Source organism: Eschrichtius robustus, chromosome 17 (assembly GCF_028021215.1).
Source record: "Eschrichtius robustus isolate mEscRob2 chromosome 17, mEscRob2.pri, whole genome shotgun sequence".
In the NCBI taxonomy this organism is placed as follows: Eukaryota; Metazoa; Chordata; class Mammalia; order Artiodactyla; family Eschrichtiidae; genus Eschrichtius; species Eschrichtius robustus.
The window spans coordinates 48,113,076-48,134,374 of NC_090840.1; the positions used below are offsets into that span (position 1 = coordinate 48,113,076).

The following is a 21,299-nucleotide window of genomic DNA, read 5'->3' on the forward strand; positions in this document are numbered from 1 at the left end:
TGAGTTCATTTAGCATTAAAATTATAAAGTAAACTATAAAATATATATGTATCCTGAGAGAAATCATGCTCTTTTAAGTACTGACTAGTATTAATTGTCTCTTGATTCTCTTATAACCTTCTTTTTTTTGAGAATCAAATTTTTACTCCTTTAGTAAAAGTCATCAGCTTTATTATAAAGGTACTGCATTTAATCTAGAGACCATTTCAAGGAAGCTTCATTTTTTTAAAGGTGGCAAATGGTCTTTGTTGATATATATACATCTGACACAGAAAGTACTTTGACCTTATGATTCTGTTTGTAAACCTGCTTAAAATATCCTCTCATCTCTGAAGCTGAGGATATAGTGTGGGTGGCTCTAGAACTGGAATGCTTTCCTTTGGAGAAATACCTGTAGCAAGTGGCAGCCTAGGTTGGTTGATTTGGTCAGTATTTAAAGCTTAAGTAGAAGCAGCATAGTATAGTAGAGAGAGCCAAAGGTTTGAGTCATAAGAGCTGGATTAGTCGTAGTTTAGCCTTTTGATGCAGATGCTATCTCAGCAAATTACATAACCTCTGAGCCCTGGTTTCATAATCCATTCACCGGGCACAGTAACATCTACCTCAGAGTAATGAAGACTCAATGAGGTATCTGTGAAAGTGCCTTGGAAACTGTCAGCACTATACAGATACTTTACTGCAAGGGTTTTTGTACTCTCTTAGCCTGATTATAACCCTACACGTTACATTCAGAAACCCAGGTATACTGTACTTCTAATCAGAATCTCCTAAAGATATGGTAACATGACCTCTTGAATAAGTCTTCAGTTTGTACCTACTATGAAACAGGCTTTGTACTAGAGCTGCTCTGTTCAACAAAGATATGATGCAGCCATACAAGTAATTTTAAATTTCTTAGTAGCCTCATTTAAAAAGGTAACAACAAACAGGTGATTAACTTTAATAATGTATTTAACTCAGTATATCCCAAATATTATTTCAGTTTCTAATCAGTATAAAAATCATTAATGGGATTTATTTATTTATTTTTGATACTAAGTCCTTGAAATGTGGAGTACATTTCGGTCTTACGGCACATCTCAATGCAGATTGACCACAGTACAAGTGCTCAGCGCCCACATGTGGCATCTGTCACCTTCTCAGTGTTGAGGTTGCAGTAGTGAACGAGACACAGCAGCTCCTTTTCCTCAGGAAGGTTCCTCTAGCAGAGACAGTACACGAATAAGCAAGATAATAGTGAAACATGCTGTAAAGAAAATACAGCAGTCACGTGGGCATGACGGGGAGGGTCACATTAGCTAGGATGGCCACGGAAGATCTTGGAGGTGTTGAGCTGAATGATTAGAAAGACGGAGCCAATCATGTGAAAATATGAACGACATTACTTCTGTTCAGTGGGAACTGCAAATGTGAGGCCCTGGCATGGGATGATTTGGCTGTGTTTAGTGAACTGAATGGTGTGGCTGGATTACAGTGAGTAAGAAAGTGTGGGATGAGATGAGAGGAGATTGGAGAGGTTGGCAGGCTCTAGACTAAACAAGAGACATAAAGGTCCTGATAAGAAAAAGAATACCTCATTTGTTATATATATAATTCAGTGGACCAGAAGACCAAACTTTTAAATACATATACATAGATATATTTATAGATATATTTAATGCAGACCTATGTGTGATTTAGGGAGAAAATCTTTTAGGCACTTTGCTTCCATTAACAATCATCGACTCAGACTCCAAAGGAACTCTGGTGGTTAACTTAGTATAAAGTTCCTGTCTATAATTAGTTTATAAACAAAATGCCTTTGAGGAGTGACTTTAAAATATGTTAAAACAGTGGAGCTACTACTGATTTTCTTTCTTTTTTTAAAAAACTTTTTTGCAGACATGTGCATTGCTATCGCAATTTCTCTTCTCATGATCCTGATCTGTGCAATGGCTACTTATGGAGCATACAAGGTAAGCAGCTTAGAAATAAGGTCCTGGGCCTTTTCCTTGGTCCCTTACACATGTAATCTGTGCAGCTATCTGTAAGAAGTAAGGAATGATTGTTCTCAGTTTCCTGTAAGAATCTTTAAAAGTTTAAATCCCTTACTAATGTTACGTGGAAAACCAATGTTACAGTCTCAGAAGTGTTCACTGAGGCTTGTTGGTTGACTGCTTTTGTTTGGTTTAGCAAGTGGCCATCGTGACCTGCTTTAATGAATTTCTACTCCTCCGTTTCCCTTCAGATTAAGAAAAGATTTCTCTGAATTCAAAAACATAGTGTTTTGTAATAGTGAACATCTTAAATATTAACATCCTGTCCTGTCTTATGTTTAGCAACACGCGGCCTGGATCATCCCGTTCTTCTGTTACCAGATCTTTGATTTTGCCCTGAACGCCTTGGTTGCAGTCACTGTGCTTGTTTATCCAAACTCCATCCAGGAATACATACGACAGCTGGTACGTGACCTTTATAATTACTATGTCTCGGGACTTCCTTGGTGGCACAGTGGTTAAGAGTCTGCCTGCCAATGCAGGGGACACGGGTTCGAGCCCTGGTCTGGGAAGATCCCACATGCCGCAGAGCAACTAGGCCCGTGAGCCACAACTACTGAGCCTGTGCTCTAGAGTCGTAAGCCACGGCTGCTGAGACCGCGTGCCACGGCTGCTGAAGCCCACGCGCCGGGAGCCCATGCTCCGCAACAAGAGAGGCCACCGCGATGAGAGGCCCGCGCACCGCAACAAAGAGTAGCCCCCGCTCGCAACGAAAGAGAAGCCCGTGCACAGCAATGGAGACCCAATGCAGCCAAAAAATAAAATAAATAAATTTATAAAAAAAAAATAATAATAATAATTACTATGTCTCTTCGTGAGGGAGACCTGGTTAAGATAGAAATATAAAAGATGTAGAGATAAACATACACATACTAATTTGTGGTGTTTTAACTTGCATCTGAGTTACTGATTAGAGATTTTTGAATAAAGATAAGATTTTTTTATCTCTTAGAATGCTTTTTGGGAAAACATAACCCCCTGAGGTAGATAAGTCAGTGATGGTGGTATTAGAAGTGCCTACCTAATTTACAAGCTGCTTACTAATTGTCTTATTTTTGTAAAATGCAATTTGCTCAATTATCAGCAGAGGATATCCTTTTGCCTCTGCTGTGTATGGGAAAAGTGGAACTCTACTATGTACTGTTTCCCAGACTTATTTGACCATAGAACCCCTTTCTTCTTCAAACTTCTTTTTATTTATTTATTTATTTATTTTTGGCTGAGTTGGGTCTTCGTTGCTGCGCGCGGGCTTTCTCTAGTTGCGGCGAGCGGGGGCTACTCTTTGTTGCGGTGCGCGGGTTTCTCATTGCGGTGGCTTCTCTTGTCGCAGAGCACGGGCTCTAAGCATGCGGGCTTCAGTAGTTGTGGCTCGCGGGCTCTAGAGCGCAGGCTCAGTAGTTGTGACGCACGGGCTTAGTTGCTCCGCGGCATGTGGGATCTTCTCAGACCAGGGCTCGAACCCGTGTCCCCTGCATAAGCAGGCGGATTCTTAACCACTGCGCCACCAGGGAATCCCCAAACTTCTTTCTGGTGCTGGTTTTCTACAATATTAAATGTCCTTTGTGACCATATGAGTGAATATTGGTGGCTGTCTATTAAGAAGCTCATGGAGGGTGTGAGATTAGAATACTTCTGTGCCTTCACATTTTTTAATCTTTGTGTTTTAAATTATGTACCTTAAAATGTAATTTCTTCAAAATCTTAGAATGCTTTAAATGGAGAGAATAGAATGTTCAGTCTTTGGTTTTCATAGTAGTTTCTGAGGACTTCCCTGGTGGCGCAGTGGTTAAGAATCCGCCTGCCAATGCAGGAGACACGGGTTCGAGCCCTGGTCCGGGAAGATTCCACATGCTGCAGAGCAGCTAAGCCCGTGCGCCACAACTACTGAGCCTGCGCTCTAGAGCCCGCGAGCCACAACTACTGAGCCCACGTGCCACAACTACTGAAGCCCACGCGCCTAGAGCCCGTGCTCCGCAACAAATGAAGCCACCACAATGAGAAGCCCACGTACCGCCGCAAAGAGTAGCCCCCGCTCGCCACAACTAGAGAAAAAGCCCCTGCGCAGCAACAAAGACCCAATGCAGCCAAAAATAAATAAATTAATTAATTAATTAAAAAATATTTCCTTTAAAAAGAAAATAGTAGTTTCTGAGCATGGGGGAAGGAACAGGGTTTTTCTGGGATGGAGATACAGACTGGGGGTTTGATGTGATAATGGAGGTCAAGAAGTTCAGTGGAAAAGAGGGATGGAGGGGATGGAGCCAGGGAGGAAGTGTGGCCACAGGAGTTTGTGATCTTTTGGCAGTCTGCCCAGGTCACGTGACTAGTACTCAACAGACCTAGTATGAAAAGCCTCCAGTGTGTTGCTCCTCAAAAGTATTAGGTTGTCATTGCTGTAAGAAATAGCTTCTTTTTGTTTCTTAGAAACAGATCTATGTTTTCGTAGAGTGTAGTGTCAAGAAAATTTTGGTGTTATTTCCCATGTGCTAATTTTATGTATTATCTCTTGTGATAACAGCTAAGTGTTTCTGCATGAGGGGGTTTATGTGCGATGAACAGGTTGTAGAACTACCTCTGTCTTTATGGACTTGAATTTTACTCTGTAATAATGATCTGGCACTGAACTCCTGAAATCATCCTGGAATTGTGGAGGAAACATGATCTCCACAGAGCCCGTCACGTGGGCGGGCTGGGAGAGGGTGGTATGGAGTGAGGGGACACCAAGGCAAGTCACATGACAGTCCTGACTACCTGAAGAGTATATTGTGTGCTGCATCCCATGTATTTGGAGATTGATAAGGAGGAGAAAGGCTAATGTGCAGGCCAGCGTTTAGAACACTCAGGATACTACCAAGACTTCCTGTTCCACCCGCATTGTTCAGTCACTCTGTACCCAGTTGTAAAGTCATAATATTGGTGGTGCTCACAATAATCCTCATATCAGTTTAAAAGCTCACTGTCTACTTTTATGTATAATTATAAACCACATTATACAAGTAGGCATCTTCTGCACGTTCGACTTGAAGATCAGTCTGGGCTGGAAGAGCGAGGCCTGCAGGTTATCACAGCGCCTAAGAGACGGCACTGAAAGGGGACATTAAATTTCCACTGATATTGCCTCTCCTGTTGACAAGTTGAGATACACAGTGAATCTGGGGAGGCTTGCCTGAGAAGGCTGCTAGAGAGCGCCACTTAATCCTAGTGCCGTTTCTTTTTATGTGGAGTCTTGTAAAACACAGTTAAAATAAGTTATGTGTGTGTTTTTATAGGTCTTAACTGGATGTAGAAACCACGTTCACTTTTCTGGGGGAAAGATCTTTGTGAAAAGGCTCATATATTTCCACTGTAATAGCGGTTGTTTTTTTTTTTTTTTCCATATTCCTGGAAACAATATGATTCTGTGTTGGTCTTATAAATAACATCAGTTTGTGTTATTTTTGCCCTTTGAGATCAGTACTACAGACAGCCTTTTTAGGCTCCAAGGGCAGGGGCCGGTTTGATGTGCTGATCACAAAAAGTGACTTAGATTTTATTACTTAGGTATTTTGCCAGAGTGAAAGGAGACTCTGAAAACCACTAGGTGAGGCTCAACCTGGGGAGGCGGAGCCAAGCACATGAGTCACGAGTTTTCTCCTTTGTTATGTCTGGGAACACTGCTCATGTGGGATCCAAACACATAGTAGTGGGTGATGAGGAGAGATGAAGGGTGACCGCACACGGGGCTGCCTTCTATGCACGCTGTGTAAGCCGTTTACAGTGAGAGCTTCGATCAGTGCTGAGCACGAGATTCACGCTGACATCCTGTCATTCCCGTGAACCATAGTAGCAGATTTCAGTCCTCCTAAAAGGGTTTCTTTTGACCTGGTAGTTAATCATTATGGTCAGATGGTAGGACTTGTGTTTTTTGTTTTTTTTTTTTAATTCAAGTACAGTTGATTTACAATGTTGTGTTCATTTCTGCTGTACAGCCAAGTGATTGTTATACATGTATATACATATTCTTTTTCATACTCTTTTTCGATTATTATCACAGGATATTGAATATAGTTCCCTGTGCTATACAGTAGGACCTTGTTTATCCATTCTATATAATAGTTTTGATTTTTAAAAAATGCTGTAAATACCTACTAATATAAAGGTTTTGTTCTTTGAGAAGTAGCATCAGCAAAAATGCTCTATATTAAGAAGGCACTATTTTAATAGGTTTCTCCCCCTTGCCCTACACAAGCCCATTACGATGGTCCAGAATTTGCAGAAAACCCAAATTTTGAGGTGTTGTAAAGACCATTGACTTCTAACTTTCTATATGGTTGGAGGGCAGAATTAGGTCTTTACATCTCATGAATCTTCCACTACATTTTCTTTTTGAGAGTTACTGCCTGAATTAAGAACAGACTAGCCTCTCCCCATCACACTGTTTATAGCTTTTTCATTAGTAGAGGTAGACTAGAAATGTTGTAGTGTCCTTAAATAATAACTATCTATCTGCTTTAATTAATTGCTTTCTGATAAGCACATCTGGTTACTGCTTATGGAATAGAATCCTGGATCATTAATGAGATTTGCTAATGAGGTACTTTTCTTTTGTAGCCTCCTGATTTTCCTTACAAAGATGATATCATGTCAGTGAATCCTACCTGTTTGGTCCTTATTATTCTTCTGTTTATCAGCATTATCTTGACTTTTAAGGTAAGCATGAAGATTTTACTTATGGTCTAAATATTATTAAATGTATTCATGAATGCTAAAGAAGTAAGCAAACTTCCATTAGTTTGTTATCTTGTTTTAGATTTCTGAACTGCTTTTTGAATTCCTCACAATTCTGTTCCTTCTCTTATCTATATGAGAGAGATAAACACTAACCAGACTTCCACAGGCCAACCCAGGTTTCTTCTAAAGTCTATTTGGATGGAAATAAATTAATATAATGTTGTACATTTATGTGGTGTGTATTAAGTACCATAGCATCCATTACAAGTCTCTGTATACATTCTTTTGTAATTTGTGGGGTCCTTCCCTAAATATTTATTTATTTATTTATTTATTTATTTATTATATTTGGTTGCAACAGGCGGGCTCCTTAGTTGCGGCTCGCCTGGCTCCTTAGTTGCAGCAGGCAGGCTCCTTAGTTGTGGCATGCGAACTCTTAGTTGTGGCATGCATGTGGGATCTAGTGTCCTGACCAGGGATCAAACCCGGGCCCCCTGCATTGGGAGCATGGAGTCTCAACCACTGCTCCACCAGGGAAGTCCCTGTAATTTGTTTTTAAAAATGTAATCGATTTTGAACATTATTCTGTAACAGTCTATTATGAATTTATCATTTTTATAAATTAGTTATTGTCGGACATTGAGATAGTTCCTACTTTTTCACTTATAAATAGTAAGGCAATGAGTATATTAAATGAAATACATCTTTTGTATACTTATACATTTATTTCCTCAAGATCTATTTCTTGAAATTAGAGGGTATGCGTAATTTGAAGGGTTTTGATAGTTTGTCAGATTGATCTCCCCTAAAGTTGAATGCCTTAACACTCCCATCCACCACGTTTCCCTCACCCTCATCCGTCGAGTGCTATTTTTCATCTTTGTAAACCTAATAATAAAAACATCATTATAATTTGTGCTTGTGTGCTAGTAATAAGTAGAAAATTCTCAGGTTAGACCTTGAACTTTTAATTCTTAACATCTTTCATTGTCTTTATTTTGGCATAAAATTACCGAATTCTTTAAAAACCAAGCCTTGGTGAGTTTTGAAGAAGCTGCATTTAGGGAGAAAAGTCATTTTAAATGGTAATGTGTTGAAGAGGAGTAGAAAGAAAATGATTCATTGAAAGTCACTGAGGTCTGCATTGCCCTCCATACAACATACTCTGCATGGCTTGTTACTGCATGTGTGGCTTAGTGGTCAAGGATTTGGGTGAATTTTATACACGGATGTTGAGGCTTCCTGCCCCTGCAGCTCCTACCTCAACACCCCAACTTCCTGGCTTCTCAGTCAGACCACCAGCTGTGTGGAGAGTGGGCAGAGCCACTGGCAAAAGGCTTCAGACCCTCAAATCCCACTCACTGCAGTTTGCCACTCAAGGGTAGACTCCCCTTTAGCTTCTGCCTGTTTTGGGCCCTTCAGCCCTGCCTTCAAATAGAGTCTGTGTGTCTGTGTGTGTCTATTCCAGATTTTATCATTTTTACCCGGAAAGAAGGTTAGTCTGACCAAGCTACCCTGTGCCATTACCCAGAAGCTGGAACCTCCCACTGCTCTCAAAAAAGGCATTTTAACTGTGTAGGCATTTACATCTTTATTGGAAATGCTTACTTGAGATTTTGAGTCAGAGGACCTAGATCTACCTTGTGTCACTGCCATATAGCTATGTGACCAGAGCCTTGGTTTCTTCATTTACTAAATAACAGTAATAGCTAAGAAAACATTGTGAAGGGTGACTGTGAGGTTAATTGAGCTAATGGATAGGAAGATGCTTCATTCATTTATTTATTCAGTAAATATTTACTGATGGTCACCTGTGTGCCGGGCCGCGTTGTAGCTGCTAGGGTTTGGTGGTGAATAAGAAAAATCCCTGCCCTGTCTGTGGTGCTTTTATCAACTGCAAACTATATTATTTATCATAATGATCTAATAAAAGGCATCATGTAGATTGTTCACAGCACTGTCTCCAACCTGTGCGTAATGTGTTAATATTTCATTATTTATGTATCTATCTCTACTAACCAGATTGCATTTCCTTGAGAACATAGACCCTGCCTTCATTTTTCTATCCCTTGTGGAGACTCAGTAATTATTAGTTTAAACAAATATGAACACATATATGTGTTGCAGTTTCACATACCAGTTTACCTGATTAATAGCTCTCACAACCTAAATTCACTGTTACTCTTTAATAAGTTTTATCACTAGTGGTTCCCCAGGAACCCAGATCACAACATGTGTCAGTTTTGCTCTGTCCTTAGTTGGTAAAGGGAACAACGCTTACCACCTAGCTCTTCAAGTAGATGACGGATGTACTGTTGTCAGTGCAAGTCTATTTGGGAAATATACCAAATATTTAATTTATTCAAGATTACAGAAATGTCAAATAGGAAATAAGGTCATTGAAATAAGTTATTGGTCATTGAAATAAGTTTAGAGACAACAGGCCAGGTTTTTCTCCCATCAGAGTGTTTAGTGAGTGAACGCTCCTGGCGTTGCAGGGGGCATTCAAGAATGCTGGCTGGGCGTACGGGGCCCCAGACACTGGGTATTTCCCCTCCGCAGTTTAACCTTCAGTTATAGATTAGTCATTTTGGAGACCTCACATCGGAAAGAGTTCTTGTCTTAAAAGAACCTTCTGTTCACTGCGAAAATAATGGATGACTGGTTAGTCTTCTTACATAGTACACAGCAGAATATGTCCAAGCATTCCTTTTTTACTTGTATTAAAATTCTCAATGAGTCCAGCGTTTTTTTGTTTGTTTGTTTGTTTTAATAGAGAAGCAAGAGTGTTGTTGAGTAAACTTGAAGATTTGAGTAAATTCAACATATTGCTCAAGAAAAATGCCCTTTCCATCTCTTTCTCATTGTTGATCTCTGGTTTCAGATTATTGCCATTCAGAAAACACTTCACTAAAATAGCATTATGCATTTTCGTATTAACGTTATCACAGAAAGTCTCACTGTAGGAAATAATCACCAAGTATGAATGCAGCTAAAGACAGCATTCTGAGTACACAACAGAGCATTTACCTCACTCTTCTGAAAAGTGTTGACAAGCACTCCTTTTGTTGTTAAATGTCTTCTTTTTTTATAAAACAACTTTGAGATATAATTCGCATATCATAAAGTTCTCCCATTTAAGTGTACAATCTAGTGGTTTTTAGTATATTCACGGAGTTGTATAAACACAACTCTGTGGTTAAACAATGTAATTTTAGAACACTTTTACCATATGACATTTGCCCTTACCCCTATCCCCTGGTAACCACTAATCTATTTTCTGTCTCTATGGATTTGCCCCTTCTGGACATTTCATATAAATGGAATCATATAATATGTGGTCCTTTGTGACTGGTTTCTTTGACATTTCCAAGGTTCATCCATGCCGTAGCATGTTATCAGAACTTCCTTTTTATTGCTGAATTATATTCCATTGTATGAATATACCATACAATGGAATATTTTGTTTGTCTATCCAGTACTAAGTTGACAGACATTTGGGTTGTTTTTACTCTTTTGCTATTACAAATAATGTTGCTGTGAACATTTGTGCACAAGTTTTTGTGTGGACATATGTTTTCATTTCTCTTGGGTATATACCTTGGAGTGGAGTCACCGGGTCACATTTAACTGTTTGTTTATTTGTTTGTTTGTTTGTTTATGGCTGTGTTGGGTCTTCATTTGTGGTGCAGTGGCTTCTCTTGTTGCGGAGCACGGGCTCTAGGCGCATGGGCTCTAGAGCGCAGGTTCAGTAGTTGTGGTGCACGGGCTTAGTTGCTCCGCAGCATGTGGGATCTTCCTGGACCAGGGATCAAACCCGTGTCCCCTGCATTGGCAGGCGGATTCTTAGCCACTGCGCCACCAAGGAAGTCCCCACATTTAACTGTTTAACCTTTTGAGGGACTTCCAGACTGTTTTGTAAAGCAACACCGTTTTACATTCCCACCAGCAATGTAGGAGGGCTCCGTTTTTTCCACATCTTTAACCTTTTAATCAAAGAATTTCAAAGCTAGAAAGGGGCTTTGAAATCATTTTGTTTTAATCTGATTACACATGATTGGAATGAAAGTACAAAGACTTCGTATTTTAAACATCTCCCATGAGCTCATGCTTTATTTCCAGCATGTCTTTAGTCTGGACCTTAATTTTAATTATCTTCTGTGGATATTTCATTGTGAAAATGGAAATGTTTTAGTGAATTGTACTGATCACAGAGCAAATTAATGTGCTGTGAACCTTTTTTTAAAAAAAAAGTTGACTTGTATTATAAAATCATATATAATGATATAGAATAATGATCCGAAAGATCCAGAGTTAAAGTGTGATGAGAATCGGCTAACGAATTGATTGTTCTTTGGGGGCAGTAAATGTTTGCGGTGGTTGCTCCTTTCAGCTTCCTTTTCTTGGAAATTCTCTTTCTCCTTTCAGCCCCACCCTTCCCCATCACCTTCTGCGTAGTAAGGCTACAGTATCACCCTTGGCCAGAAAGCTACTATATCCAACATTTGTAATTTTAAAGGCTTTTTGGTTTAGTAGAGTTAATGTGTGTTTAAAATTTGTATAAATGAACATTTTGCAATATGGCTTTATCAATGATGATATTGTAAATTGTCTGAACTTTGAAAATTAAATCTCTAACAATCACTACTTACTTACAGGGTTACTTGATTAGCTGTGTTTGGAACTGCTACCGATACATCAATGGCAGGAACTCCTCCGACGTCCTGGTTTATGTTACCAGCAATGACACTACGGTAGGTGTGATGTCACTTCACGTGGAGATCTCCACACATCCACTATATGATGGCTTCTAAATACTTCTAGTGTTTGCTGCTTTTTTACTGTTGTTGAAACATATTCATGAGCTGCTGAGTCATCAAAGGATTCATAGTTGAATGAAATGTGTTTTGTTTTCCTTACAGGACATTAAAATCTAGTTGGCTCAACTCTGGTTCGTTTAAAAAAATATTACAAATAGATAATATATGTGCCACTCCACATTTATGTATCTTTTTTTTTTGGCTGAGTGGCATGTGGGATCTTAGTTCCCCGACCAGGGATTGAACCCATGCCCCCTGCATTGGAAGCACGGAGTCTTAACCACTGGACCACCAGGGAAGTCCCAACATTTACGTATCTTAAACCTGCATTATTAAAAAACCATGGTAGGGCCTCCCTGGTGGCCCAGTGGTTAAGAATCCGCCTGCCAATGCAGGGGACACGGGTTCGAGCCCTGGTCCGGGAAGATCCCACATGCCATGGAGCAGCTAAGCCCATGCGCCGCAACTACTGAGCCTATGCTCTAGAGCCCGCGAGCCACAACTACTGAAGCCCGCGTGCCTAGAGCCTGTGCTCCGCAACAAGAGAAGCCACCACAATGAGAAGACTGTGTACTACAAAGAAGAGTAGCCCCTGCTTACCACAACTAGAGAAAGCCCGCGCTCAGCAACGAAGACCCAGTGCAGCCAAAAATAAATAAATACATTTATTTTTTTTTAAAAAACATGGTAGGTAATTCTAGGTATCAATTCTGCATAGTTTGACTATACTATCTCACTTGACATGTGAAATTAAACTTAAAAATATGATTTTATAGGTAGAGAGATAAGAATGGCAGAGATTACTGTATCTTTAAAACTTGCCCCGCATATGAAAACCTTAGTAAAAGAATTTAGATGATCTGTGTTCTGCCACTAGTTGTTCATACTTAAATTTTTTAAACCTATCAATCAAATACGATTTTGAGAAACATGCCTTCACTGGAAGAGTCCTCAAAATCATTTGTCCTTTATGTAATTATCTTGCCTGGCTCGTGGTAAAAGTACAAGTCCTCTAGGTACTAACCTCCCTGTGTCTCCATCACCACGTGTGATGCTCAGTACAAGTAAGTGCTCGAGGAGTGGTTAATGGAAAGGATGGGTGACATGTGCCTGTGGGGTGGGTCCAGGTGGATAGGATTGGAGGGGACAGAATGGACAGGGCAGATGAAAGGATAAATATAAATGGTGTGTCTGTTCTAAACTAGGATGAAGTTTTATATTTGGTTTTGTTTTTTAAATTGTGGTGACTTGCTTACTCTGTGGCCTTACTGAAATAATTTAGTCTGCCCCTGACTTGACTTCCCTGTGTATAAAATGGGGATAAAACAACTTCAGACTTTATACTAAATACACAGGTGCAAGCTGATATCACTGAGATCTCTGTGGGATTTCTGAGAGAAAGCGTGTTATACGTGAATAGTTTTCCTAAGTCCTCAGCAAGGAATCATTGGTTTGAATCAGCAGTGGTTTAAGAGGAGGCTCTGCCACGATCATATGCACAAACCCAGTGTGCCCAGATGCTGAGGGGGCCCTTTGGGGGACCTGCAGAATCCTTTGCACTGATCACAGTAGACACATCCTGCCTACTAACCCTTTAGAGAATTCCTCTTGGGTCAGTACATCTCTTTAAAGAAATAACTGTTCACAATTACTATAATTTTGATAAAATTACTGGCGTAAAGAATTTTTTCCTTCTCTCTGAGTTTCTGAGTATTAGTTATCTATCAGTATCTTTCTGTTTTTTCTTTAAAAAGAGACATCTCAGAGTACTTTTATTGTCCTGCTGAACTAATGAAAAGTCTAAAAAGTTTGAGATTTTTAGTTTTGAGGAACAGTAAAACTGCTAAACAAGCAAGGTATGTTAGAGCCCCATCCTAAATATTATGAATGTGTGGGACTTACAAAACTACCATCTTTGAAAAGTATCTCAGAGAAGATAATGCCCATATTGCACGTGTTTGTTTGGATATACTTCGGGTGGTTGTTTTTTCATTGCTTTCTGAAGGGTTATGTGTATTTTTAGTAGAAGCAAGGTGGAAGGGCTGGGTACACATTGTATAAATACACCTGAAATCAAAGGGTATTCTGAAATTTGTAAAAATTGGGGTGCTTAGAGAATTTAAGAATCATGAGTGAGTCCCTAAAATGCATCCAGCTAGCTTTTTAGAGGAAGTTTTATTTTCCGCCCTTTGAAAGATTCAAAATTATGTATGGATAGCAGGTAAGCTGTATTTAGGCTAACGTACACTCAAAAATAGTTGTACTTTCCAGCTGGACATCCTAGCTCTTCTAATAATAGACCTTTCTTCAGAAAGGCTTCCAGCTTGGCAGTAGTTTGTAGTAACTAGGGTTTGGGACCATGGACTAGTGCCAACTGTGATTGTTTCCTTGTGTGTTGACAGAAGGTCCTGGGGAATTGCTTGATGATCATTATTATTGGTCATTATCTTCTCGGTCACTCTGTATCAACTTGCCATTTTTAAGATAAGGAAACTGATGATATGTTTCTACTTTCTAAAAGTTCACAGTGAACCTTTTTTTCCTTTTTAAAACAAAGAATGGTATTCCTGGGAAAGGGAGTTTTATCATTTCTCATAGCTTGCACAGATAGTCCACTTCAAAATAGGGATAGATCACCACCTGAAGTCTCTGCTTTCTGGCAGCGTTCTTAAAGATTGTTTTTTTAAAAATAGGGCTTTCCCAGTGGCGCAGTGGTTAAGAATCCGCCTGCCAATGCAGGGGACACGGGTTCGATCCCTGGTCCAGGAAGATCCCACATGCCACGGAGCAACTAAGCCCGTGCGCCACAACTACTGAGCCTGCGCTCTAGAGCCTGTGAGCCCTGGCTGCTGAGCCCACGCGCCACCACTACTGAAGCCTGAGTGCGAGTCGGTGCTCCACAATAAGAGAAGCCACCGCAATGAGAAGCCTGCACACCACAATGAAGAGTAGCCCCCACCTGACACAACTGGAGAAAGCCCACGCGCAACATCGAAGACCCAACGCAGCCAAAAATAAATAAATAAATTTTTAAAAAATAATGGTATTGTGGATATTTTCCTAAAGAGTACTTACTATATCTAAAATAATAATTCCTTAATATAAAATATCCAATGAGTGTTTAGATTTTCAGTCGACTCATGTTAATTTTCCTAGCAGTTTATTTGAAACAGGATCTGTGGGTCAGTATGCATTTTAAGACTTTGTAATTTTTTTAAAGAAACAACTGGCCCACAAACTAGATTTTACTGATTGCATACCTATAATATAGATCTCTGTATTTCCAGTAAATTAGTAGTTGGATCTAAACACTTCCTATATTTATATTCCCATTTTCCTTTTTTGTAAGATTGCTTTATAGTTGATAATTTTTCTTCCATCAGGAGGCAGGTGATGTCTGGTTGATTCTTTCTGGGATGTCAGCAACCATTGATATCATCAATTCATTAGGAATTGCAATATGATGACATGCTATCATTTTTCATTTATTAGCTGGAATATTTGTATAAAGAGAAACTTTCCCTCGTGTAGTATTTAGTTACCCAGTGGTACTTGGGACAATGATAAATATATATGCTTTTGTTCTCTTTATCAGTTTTCAAAATGACAAGTTGGTCCATCATTCTCTAGTGATGACCAGTGAGGGTTTTTTTTTTTTTTTTTTTTTTAAGAAATGAACTAATGAAAAGAGGCCTATTATTAGAAGAGCTGCGGATGTTCCGTTGAAAAGTACAGCTTTTTTTTTTTTTTTTTAATTTATTTATATATTTTTGACTGTGTTGGGTCTTCGTTTCTGTGCGAGGGCTTCCTCTAGTTGCGGCAAGCGGGGGCCACTCTTCATCGCGGTGCGCGGGCCTCTCACTGTCGCGGCCTCTCTTGTTGCGGAGCACAGGCTCCAGACGCGCAGGCTCAGTAGTTGTGGCTCACGGGCCCAGTTGCTCCGTGGCATGTGGGATCTTCCCAGACCAGGGCTCGACCCGTGTCCCCTGCATTGGCAGGCGGATTCTCAACCACTGCGCCACCAGGGAAGCCCAGTACAGCTATTCTGATTAATTTTATCAGTAAGCCTAAATAAAATTTACCTACTATTCCATACCTATTTTAAGACTTTCTAAGGGGAAAACCAAAATCTTCCTCTAAACAGCTACAACATAGCTAACATCCTTATGAGTGTCCTAATGATGCCATCTTTGCCCAGTTGGAGCCTCTTCAAGTTGGCATCTGCGTCTTTTTACACAACTCTGGTAGTGTGATCGCTTCCTTGCTGTTCTGGGCTCATCTTGTTCATATCCTGTTCCACACCTGGAATCAGCTGTTTCTCCAAGGACCCCTGCTTCCTTTCAGTAGAGACCATAATCTGTATTTCTAAGGTTGGAGAACAGATTTTTTTTTTAAAGAGGGCTCTGCATATTTAAAGGTCGTTTTGACTACTTCTAAAGGAGTTCAAGAACTAAAGGAGTTCTAATTAAAAAAAAAAAAAAATACTGGAGCCTCACTCTGAGATCCTAAGTGGGGGCTGGAATGATCTAGTTCTGTCATTTTCCCTGGTCTCTGTAGCTATATTAAGATCCTCATAGTGTGTCATCATGTATGTTTCTCTTTTGTCCATGTCTTTATTGGGAATCCACACAGACACGTTGTGTCTTTCACTTCCTATCAAGTATTAAGCCAGATGGCTTTTCTCCCAGGCTGAAGAGTTTCAGGGTGACCTCTGTGGAAAGATACTGGGGCTCTTGTTGGTAGAAAATAAATGTGCTGCTTTTTTCTTCTCTAAAACAGTACACATATTATTAGCCAGGTATCTACTTTTCCAATTACTACTCAGGGAGAATAGATAGCGTTATTATATATTGGAGATCATTCTATGGATTAATTGCTCCAGTTTCCTAACTAAACCAAAGCAAAAACCTTTGAAAGAAATGCCTTAAGACAGAGAGGTCACAAACTCTGTTAGTTCATAATGCTTCTTAGGGTCTTGGTATTTTTTTCATGATGCTCTTAGGCCAGAAGACATAGCTAGCTGTTCATTTCATTAAGTAGTCAGGTCCAGACAACTTAAGAGTAGTAGTTAGTGTAGTACCTAACAGGCTTTGTAGTGTTTTTCCTTGGAAATTTAAAATATCCCAAGGTGTCCCTTTGAGTCACTGCCATACACGGTTAGGTACCCTAGAGAGATGCAACCTTCCCTTTAGAACATTGTGTTCAATAGAAATCACATTCTGGGTATATATTGCATAATACCACATTCTCTCCCCTACCTTCATCAAAAGCTGGCCTTAAGAGGAAAAATGTATTAAAATACTAAATAGTAGAAACAGATTTCTTTCACCTTAAAATTTATGCAAATCGAGACTTAAAAAACCCTTTTAATCTGCTCACACCAGTGCAGACTTGAGTCATGGCAGTACCCAGTGTTGGGTTAAATCCATGAGGAGGGAATCAATTGGGGCACTTTAAAAGCAGGGAGATGAATGTTTATCCAAAATAGTGTCCAAAATTCTCATTTCCGATAAAAGGATCATCATCTTGGTCAATGTAGGAAAATGGCTGTTTAGGGATAAATAGGAAAATTTTAAACTTCATGGAGTCCGTTATGCCATATCATATTGCAGGTGCTAATCTTGGTGAACACTATATACAGGTTTATTGTTCTGCCTTCAAAAAGTGTTTTGCCGGGAGTTCCCTGGCGGTCCAGTGGGTAGGACTTTAACTGCCTAAGACCGGGTCCAGCCCCTGGTCGGGGAACTAAGGTCCCACAAGCCATGTGGCATGGCAAAAAAAAAAAAAAAAAAAAAAGTGTTTTGTCGTGTGGGGCTGCCTTTTGAGCCTGACTGCTTGAAAAACACAGTTAAAAAAGTCAGTGACCTGGTGAAGGCCAGATTATCTCCCCAGCAGTCATTTCCCTGTAGATATCCCTGAGAGGCTGAGATTAATTAAGGCTGACCTTGGGCTGTCAGAAAGCCACAAAACACTCTCAGTTGACTGAGAAGGGTTGGAGGTGGGGTGGATTTATTTAGTAGTCGTCTCAATGACTTTCAAAAATTGTGCATAAAAAATTCCATTGTTTTTTTCCCCTCCTGTTGCTTTTAAAAATTAGTTTGTTCATTACTTCCTAGGCATAGATTACATGTGATTAGAAACAAGTTCTTGACTAGGTGACATGAGTTGTGTTTATTCTTTTCCCACATCCCACCCCCAGAGACAGAAGGGGAGGGAATGAACTAAATTGATAGCAGGAGAGATTTTTTAGACTTCAGAAGTTCCTTCGTACCTGAGAAACTAGACTGTTACCGAGATGAATGTATAGTCTTCATCTTGCAGATTCTTCAGAAAAGTCATTACTGATTTTCGGAAACTGTGTGAGGAAGGCTTCGTTTAAAGGCTGGTAACGAGGCTGGCTCTGAAGATCTCCTTCAGTCCTGGGCATTTCAGATTCATGTACGTTAAACATACGTCACAAAACAGACCTTTCACCACTGTCACCTGTCTGTATGAACCAGGGGGTCCAGGAGGCAGTGGGGAGGGGGCCGGGGGAAGAAGGCTCTCCAGTTACAGGACTTGTAGAGGATTTGAAACTCCAGCCTGTGAGTTATTGGCTCTGAAGCTTCTGGCCTAGTAAGTACTGGAATACAAGAGAGACAGCTTATGCGTAATACCTCAATTTTAGATATCTCTTTTCACTTGTAATTTAGTAGTTTGTATGATCTAAGCTTTTGCTTTTGCTTCTTTTTTTTTTTTTTTAATTAAAAAAATGTGAGAGGTTTTGATATAGACTGGGTAACATCCCAAATAAGCAGAGAGCAGCCAGGAGACCATTTCCATAGTCAAGATCACTACAGTGGTGAAGATGATGCAGTTCTGATGCAGAGGGCCAGAGGAAGAGGGGGAGAATTTGAGAGGGCTGTCAGAGGTAGCAGACCCCTGGGTACAAAAGAGGAAATTACCAAGTGGGTACCTTCCCACGGTCACACAGCTGGTGCGTGCCCGGGGAGCGGAGGGGGGATCACAACCTCCACAGCCTGGCTCCAGTCTGTCTTTACCCGCCACCCTCCTCCTAGACTGTCATCTGTGCAGACTGCCGCCAGGGCTGGGTGTTCTGCCCTGTTGCTGCTGGCGGGGCATTGACCAGGACAAGGAGGAGTGAAGCAGGAAAGTAATTCATTTTGATGATTTTTCTCAAGTCAAGTCACAAACTTTCAAAACAGAGGGACTTTTTGTTTTGTTTGCTTATTTTTGCTCTCTAGCACAGGGGAAGGAATGGGAGGGTGGATTAAAGAAAGAGGTAGAAGAAAAGTTAGAAGTAAACTTGGTGACACCAAGGCAGCTGCCTTATTTATTTATTTATTCATTCATACATACATACATATACATATATCTGGTTTTTTTCAAGTTCTTTTCCTATTTAGGTTGTTACATAATATTGAGCAATACAGTAGGTCCTTGTAGTTCCCTTGTTGTGTTAGATAGCCCTCCGTTCTGTAACTCAGCCCCACGCATTTTCCTAATAGCTTCATATGTGCACGTGGCTTCAGACAGACTTGTCTGTTGGTTCTAATAGAAAAGCATCGTGGATAAGATTGGACTGGATGCCCGCTGAGATTTCCTCTGGAAACCGTTTCCCCTGCTTTAACATATTCCATGCTGCAAGCTGACAGTGTGCAATGTTAACTCAGCTCGTGTTTCTTTCCCTCCTTCAGTAAAATACAGCTTTTGAAAAAAATATACTAATCTGATGGAAATTATCTCTGACCCATATAAGTTTCCAGTTATTTCATCCGGAGAACAACTGGAGCAGTCAAATCAACACATAGATAATTGACACCTAAAAGTTCTGGAAGAACAGTTCAAATAAACCCAGTTTTCACTGTGAACATGAATAAAGGATATTAATCAATTGCTCAATTGTAATCTTCCTATAATAGCAAGTAAGAAAAATTTAGAGTAGCTTTGCAGTTAATCAGTTATAAAATCACCCTCTATTTTCATTGTGTTTTACTTTAAAACACACTCAGAACTTGACTTATTTTATCCCACATGTCCAAGATAGAATCCATGTTGATTTTACCCTAGGGACAAAGGAGACATTGAATTTTATTTTATTTTTCAACATTCTAAGAAAGTTTCTGGGAATATATCTTAAGGAAGTAGTAAAAAAAAAACGTGTATAAGATATTCATGCGGCATTGTTTTTTAACACAAAAGTATCCACTTTCATTGTCCAGTAGTTGGGAACCAGTTTGATTAAATAGGGGTATGCCCACTTGATAAAATGTCCTTATTGCCATAAAAATTATGAGCAGTGTAACAGCAGAAGAAAGGCTTATGATGTTTTTAAAAGGCTTATGATGTTTGAAAAGAATATAGAAGTTTGTGTTACAGTTACAGCTATGAAAAAGCAAAGCTTGTAGACAACAGATTAGATTGTAATAGGAAATTACGCGATTAATTTCTTGAATACTAGAAAACAAAGCAGAAGATATTTTTCCCTTTCCGTTAATTCGAGGGAGGGAAGTGTGTGGGGAAGGAGAACAGGTAAAATGGGAGTCTGAGATCTGAGGTTCTGAGCAGTCCTTCCAGCCGAAGTACCCTGGCAGCCACTGAGCACAGTCAGCTGGGCACGGCCTGGTTGGCAGCCCGTGCAACACACAGGGTAGATAGAACCCCATCCCAAAAGAGATGTGCACAGTAGGTGGCGTAGCACATTCAGGCTTGGGGGAGAGGAAGCAGCTGAGTTGCCTGTGATAGGGCATTCCCTCTACTTCCTCAATAGTTATATAGTTTTATTTTAGATAAAAATGTAGTTCTTAAGATACTGATTTTGATAAAGTTATATATTTTTAAATATAGTTACTTTAGATATATTTATTTGAACATTAGATATTTTAGTGCATCTTAGCTTTCAGTTTGGGCTACGGTATTATTTTGGTGTTCCCTGCCCAAATATCTCACCAGCAGGGATTTTTGACCCTATTCGAAAGATTTGAAGTATGAATTCTATATTGTAAGTATAATCTGTGAGAGAATTTGAGTAGCTTCTCTGCTGAGAATTAAGAGAAATAATGACTTCCTCCTATAAAATCAGGTGAGGACAGTTTATACTGGGTCTTCAGTGAATTGAGGATGCAATTACTTTCCACCTTATTTGTCTTTGGAAATTATTCCTTCTGTAGGTGGGGGAGGTTTCACTAGGATCTTCCAAATTTGTTTGTGTTCTTCCCGACTCCTGGTGTGTTGAATTGAGTACAATATGCCATTGGTTGTAAATTGCACCATTATTTTAGGTTCTTCTTATTGTTAGGTGCTGTCAGTTACAAGGCACAGCCTAAATTCAGGCGTTAAAATGTGCAAAAATGTGTACCTTAGAATCATAAATAAATGGTTATGTTTATGTGTGCGTTTACTGGTATATATTATAGGTAGAGTTATTTTAAAAGTTTGGAAACAGTTATTCTAAATGCCTTAAAGATAAGCCCAAACTTCCTGTTTGCGATGATCCTATCGCAAATGCCCAGATGGCTATTTCAGTTAATCTTGGAGATTCATGGTTTACCTATCTCCCCTTTCCTGTTTGGCCTGAGTAAAGGAAGCTCACATCTAAGTAGGCAAATGTGGTGTTAATGTAAACGCTGCCTGTTTTAAACAAGGTACATTGTAGACTATTAGGGGTGTAACAAATGGTAAAGGAAAAAAATATTTTGGCTACTTGGGATTAATTTAAATGGACCATTGGAAG

The 21,299-nt window shown here is 39.8% G+C and overlaps 1 protein-coding gene across 1 annotated transcript in view; it reads left to right on the plus strand.

Annotated features, from left to right (window-relative positions):
- LAPTM4B (lysosomal protein transmembrane 4 beta) overlaps positions 1 to 21,299 on the plus strand; it is a 68,107-nt gene that overhangs the window by 37,243 nt on the left and 9,565 nt on the right. The window contains exons 3-6 of the mRNA XM_068525604.1: positions 1,882 to 1,955; positions 2,319 to 2,441; positions 6,627 to 6,725; positions 11,405 to 11,500. Coding sequence (XP_068381705.1) covers positions 1,882 to 1,955; positions 2,319 to 2,441; positions 6,627 to 6,725; positions 11,405 to 11,500 — 392 coding nt within the window. The remainder of the gene's footprint in view (positions 1 to 1,881; positions 1,956 to 2,318; positions 2,442 to 6,626; positions 6,726 to 11,404; positions 11,501 to 21,299) is intronic.